General features: G+C 44.0%; 1 protein-coding gene across 1 annotated transcript in view; it reads left to right on the forward strand.

The window, feature by feature from the left end:
• PAPPA (pappalysin 1) overlaps positions 1–6,000 on the forward strand; it is a 280,168-nt gene that overhangs the window by 228,235 nt on the left and 45,933 nt on the right. The window contains exons 18-19 of the mRNA XM_006142815.3: positions 3,885–4,095; positions 4,788–4,959. Of these exons, the coding sequence (XP_006142877.1) occupies positions 3,885–4,095; positions 4,788–4,959 (383 nt within the window). The remainder of the gene's footprint in view (positions 1–3,884; positions 4,096–4,787; positions 4,960–6,000) is intronic.

The raw sequence follows: 6,000 nt of genomic DNA on the forward strand, positions 1-6,000 counted from the left end.
CCGGGACATGAACCACGGTCGACTACATGCGAGTCCAGCAACATAGCCATTACGCCAACTGCTGGTTCCCAAAGACTGACATTTTCTTAACCATGATTATAAACAGGCTGAGCAAGATTTATTCTCTCAACCTTAAAACATAAACAAATAAAGACATAGGGTCCAAATTTGTTGGATTCATAGCTCTCATATCAACACTCCCTGTAGCAGAAATTGCAGATCCAGATATGCCCTCCCTTTGTGTCCTGAGTCAGGTTTCCCCAGGAAGCACAGGTAGGAGGATAATTCTGAAAGATGGGGATTTGACAGAAGTCAGCAAGTTCAGTTTTTTAAAATTATTTTAATTTATATATTTTTAATTTTTTCATTTATTTATTGTAGAGAGCATGTACTCTTACCCCAAAGGAAGAGGTGGAGAGAGAAAGGGGCTCCTAGTAGGGCATGTTTATGCCATAATCCTTTGCCTACATTTCTGTAACCCATGAAGACTCAGCATACACACACACACACACACACACACACACAGAAAGTTTTTCAAGCTATCAGGGGCAGAATTCAAACCATGATCAGCCATGTGGGATCTGACTCCCTACATATAATACTTAAGCACTGAGCTCTAAGGACCTGCCCAATAAGGGCACCTTTTAGAGCAGGTTACTACCATGGGCGGCTAGAGCTCAGTCCCTCTGGGAAGCTCCAGAGAGAGTATAGAACATGCCTCAGAGTTATAGCAACTCTAGAAGCTGGCAGGTAAATCCACCATCTCCATAACTGCTTGGGTGTTGCTTCCAGTGGCATTACTTCCTCAGTACTTTGAGCTTTCCCTGAGTGTGAGCAGAGTGTGCATTCAGGACCAGAAGAAAAGGCCTAAGGCAGAGTTGCTGATGCAGTGCGCGTCCTGCAGAGTAGAGAGACCAGTGCCAAGGGGATGAGCAAAGGGCAGAGACAGCATCTGCCATATACTACTTTGCTCTAAGCCACATGGTGGGTGCAGGGTGGTGGCTGCAGCAGGGCTGTGGGAATAATGATTATACACAGGTCTATGCCTGCATGTCCTGGAGTTTGTTTGTTGTGAGGGTAGGGGACATATCCATGGTCCTGAATCACCAGTTCCTGCTTTAGCATGATTCTACTTTTGACAGGACTGCTGTGCTAAGTCCTATTTACTTTCTCCCAGAATGTACATTTCAGCTTTGCATTAATATCAATTAATATTTTGCAATTTTTGTCATCTTACCAAAAAAAGACTTTCACTTTACACTTTAAAAATCGCATAGCTGAGAAGATGCATTTTTTGAGTCCTGACGCCTTTCTACAGATATTGTATCCTTCTATTGTACTCTTTTTTTTGAGAAGGGTCTCACTCTGTTGCTATCCTCCTGCCTTGGCCTCCAGAGTAGCTGGGACTATAGGTGTGCACCACCATACCTGGTTCTTTTTTCAGAGAAGGTCTCACTCTGTTGCTATCCTCCTGCCTTGGCCTCCAGAGTAGCTGGGACTATAGGTGTGCACCACCATACCTGGTTCTTTTTTCAGAGAAGGTCTCACTCTGTTGCCCAGGTCAACCTCACTCTTGCAATCCTTCTGCCTCACCCTCCCAAATTGCTGGGTTGACAGATGCAGGCCACTGTGCCCAGCTTTTAGATTGAACTGAGAATGAAGCCCGTCTGTTCTATATGGTCCCCACCTGTGGAACACAGGGTCTCAGTAGTGTGCACCACCTAGCAGAGCCTCTCTGTCTCTTTTACATCCCCCTGCCTTCTTACCAAGCTTATGCTATTCTTATGCACCCCAAAGCACTAACTGCCCCAATCACAAGGGCAATGAAACAAGATTATAATTTCTGGTATCCTGGAAGCCTTCCTGCTTCCAGAGAAGCCTAACGAATCACCCTTCTGTATATTTTACTCTTCTTGCTTGCTGTGAACATATCTATAGTTTGCAACATCACAGCTGATCACTGTGGAGTCCTCTGTGGGGTTGACAGACATTAAAATATCTTGCACTAACTAACCAGATGAATCACACTGACAAAGGAGTAAAAGAAGAAAATGAACAGCATAGAAGCAGAGATGCCTACGTACAATCGCTGAATCTTCTCTCCATTTTCTTCCTTTTTCCACTTTATCTGTCTCCACAGTACATGCAACTTTCTAGCACACTAAATAGTTTGCTCTTTTGTATCATTTACTGTGTTCTCCCTATCTTATTAGCATATAAGCACCAAGAGGGCAGGGGTACTTTTGTTTTTTCCACTGCTGTGCCACCAATATATAAAATATCTGGCAGATAGTGAGTACTAAATAAATGTGTACTGTGCAACCCACATGGTCCTTTTACATGCTAATGAAGGTAAAGGTTAAGAGGAAGGGAGGGGAAGAGGTAAGTGAGGAGGCTGGAAGGGAAGAAGAAGCAAAGACACTGACAGCATTTTCATGGGTGCTTTTCAGAAATGTGGTTTCACTGAATCTTCTCAACACCCTGAAAGGCAGGAATGATTGTTTCCTTTCTACAGATAAGAAAATTGAGGTTTGACTCTCCTAGAATAGATATTAAGGGCCTGGACAGTATGCTTCCCTTTAAAAGCAACCATCTCAGGGCCAGCAGATGGCATAGCAGTTACGTCGCTGGACTCCCACATGGCTGACCATTGTTGAAGTCTTGGACCCAATGGCTTGAAACTCATACCAGGCACATATTCATGCATGCTCAAATCCCAGGAGGATACTGGAGGAGAAAGGATTGCAGTGTGACCACCCCCCTCCCCTGCAGTGGGTGATTTCTTGCTTTCCCTCTCACTGTCTCTCTCTCAATCTCTCTGGAGACTGTATGTACCCTAAGGCAAAAACCTCTTAAAAATTAAAAAAAAAAAAAGAAACAACCATCTCTGTGGTTAGAGAAAATTAGCTGTGGACGTCAATTTTACCTTTTGCTAACTTGGTTATTCATTCTTTGAGTCTCCATTTCTAAATGAGAATTATCCTCCTAAGTGCACTGTTTGTTGTGAGAATAAGTGAGATTGCATATCAGAAGCACACAGTATGTAATAACTGCTCAATAAATGTCAGTTTCCTCTCTATCACTCCATCCCACCATCCTTGAGATCCCACATGCTTCCAGCCTTGGTTGTCAACACCATTCAGTAATAACTGAATGGAAGAGGAGAGTTTTCTGGGGAACACAAGTTTCAGGTCCTCCTCTAATTGTCTAGGGAGGTTCTGAGTAGGCTATGCCTCCATAATATACAAACTGGCAGTGAACAGTCTAACTCCTGTGTTTTACTTTTATTGCATCGTTCTCCATCAGGCCAGCTTCTGTCAGAGCTGGCACAGACCACTGGGGAAGTGCTGCTCTCTCAGCTGCTTTGGCAAAGCTTCACTGAACACTGGGGCTCGAACAGAAAATCAGACCTCCTGATAACGTGATGCTGTCACTTCCAGGCATCAGGGAGCCAGGACAGATACAAGGGCACAGGGCCCAGGGAGGAGTGGTAGCTTGAGGTCACACAGCACAATGATATCATAGCTTGGAATAGACTCCAATAGGACTGTACATTGTCAAATATTAGAAAGCAAGCACCTCGATCTGTGGCCTCAGATGTTCACCTGGAAAGTAAGAATGATGGATTATGAAGGTCTCTTTTCTATGCAGTATCCGAAGTTTAAAATCAAAAGTCAGAAGCCTTGATTTTTAATTCACTCCCCAATTTGGGTCTCCTCTTCTCCGGCAGCTCTATTGATCTCCCTGTCTCTTGGTTATAGCTGGAAGGGACTGGAATTCCACATCAGGGGGTCCAGAAGTCCACTAAAATCCAAGCAGCCTATGCAGTAGCTTGGCTGTAAGACACTACCCCCTCTGCTAACTCTACCTTCCATATCCTCCAGGTAACAACAGCCTTCTTACCTGCATGGAGGATGGACTGTGGTCCTTTCCTGAGGCCCTGTGTGAGCTCATGTGCCTAGCGCCACTGCCTGTACCAAACGCAGACCTCCAGACAGCCCGGTGCCGAGAGAACAAGCACAAGGTGGGCTCCTTCTGCAAGTACAAATGCAAACCTGGATACCACGTACCTGGCTCCTCTCGGAAGTCAAAGAAGTAAGTGAGGCTGAAAATAAAAACGTGGGCTCTGGAAAAAAAGAAACACACCCAGTTACCTGATGGGAAGCAAGTACCTCATGTTTTACTGGAGGCAATACCAGCTGTTGATCCCATTCTGTTTTGTGGGAAGCTAAAGAACATTGTAAGAACATTCTTTTGGGTCAGCACTAAGTGTGATTCCAGCTTGGCTGCCTACCAGCTATATGATCTCGGGCGAGTGTCTTCATTTCCCTGGGCTTTCGTTTTTCAGTACAATGGGATGATGACAGTTACCATATAGGGTTATTGTGAAGAATCAGTTAGGATGTATTTGTAAAGTGCTTGCAAAGTGCCTTGTAGGTGGTAGTTGTTGGATAGATGGTGGATAGTAGTAGCCTAATGGAATCAGAACTTATCAGAGCACTTTGGAAAGAAAGGAGAGGACAAGGGGCCGATGAGCTTTGCGTTTTATCTCAATCTACATGTCATAGACAAAAAACTATGATGTTCCTGTCTGCCCTTGCTGAAAGAATTGTGTGAATGAACTTATCTTAATTCCTCAACATGCCCCCACCACCCAACAGGACAGGTAGGAAAAGTAGGAAATCAAGAAAGCAAAGGAAATTGAGACCAAGCGTTAGTGTTCCAGGTGAATGTGGGTCTAGCCATTTGGTCCTTGAGATGTCTCTTTTCTCATCTCTTTCTTGAAGGCGGGCCTTCAAGACACAGTGTACCCAAGATGGCAGCTGGCAAGAGGCAGCTTGTGTCCCCGTGACTTGTGACCCACCTCCACCAAAATTCCATGGGCTTTACCAGTGCACGAATGGCTTCCAATTCAACAGCGAGTGTAGGATCAAGTGTGAAGACAGTGACTCCTCCCAGGTGAGCTTATTGGAGCTTGAGATCAATACTTCAGTCTCGTTCCTCTCATTCCTCTCTGCTTACTAAAGATTAGCCTGTATTTTAAGAATATTTCTTAAAATTTCTCTGGGAGACTGTCTGCATAGGCCTGGCTTGTATAATGGCAGTACCACTAATGGCAAAGTTAAGAAACTGGGCTCTAATCCTTCTTTTGTAATCTCTCTGAGTCTCATTTTCCTCCCTACAAAACCATATTTTATTAAGAAATTCTTAGCTTTTATTTTGTTTTATTTTTTAGCATTGGAACCCCTACAAAGAAAATCATATATTTAATCCCAATGTATGAAACTGATCAAAGTTAAGTTACTCTGATAGAAATGACCAGGGATGGTTGCCAGTTTTCTGCCACCCTACCCCCCACATTGGTTCTTGAAGTATTTGAAATCGTAAGACTATCACTATCTTTAGACATGAATTGGCTCCTGAAATATAAAGAGGAAAGGGTACATATATAGGTTAGAAGTAGCTTTTGAGGACACTGCAAGAAAAGAAGGACGGAAGGAGCTGGCAGAGTTTGAATTTTATCTCATCCCACATACAACTGAAAGTCTAACGCTTCTGCCTGCCTCTCCTGAAGTTCTAGGAGTGCCTTTTCCTTAATCCCTACACATGCCTCTTACACCGAATTGACAAAATATGGAAGTCCCATGTTTCACAGGTGTGCGAAGATCATCAGCCAGGTGAGGCTAGAGTCAGTCCACAAGCCCCCCATCCCCAGGCTTCATCTTCAGTATTTATTAGTCTTTATTATATAATATTAATTCCAGATGCTGCCAAACCACCATCCTCAACTCCTCTCCTTTCCTTTCCCCACATCCAAGCAGATACGAGTCCTATCCATTCTCCTAAAACATCTCTCGAAGCTGTGCTTTTCTGTCCCCAATGCTACCGCCCTAACTAAGGCACCATGCAGCTCCTCGATCATCTCCCTGCTTTTAATCTCTTGCCTCTTTTCAGCCATCATAACTTGACTGAAGTATACATGACAATTCTCCTGCTGCA

This window comes from Tupaia chinensis, unplaced genomic scaffold (genome assembly GCF_000334495.1).
Source record: "Tupaia chinensis unplaced genomic scaffold, TupChi_1.0 Scaffold000081_1, whole genome shotgun sequence".
Lineage (NCBI taxonomy): Eukaryota > Metazoa > Chordata > Mammalia > Scandentia > Tupaiidae > Tupaia > Tupaia belangeri.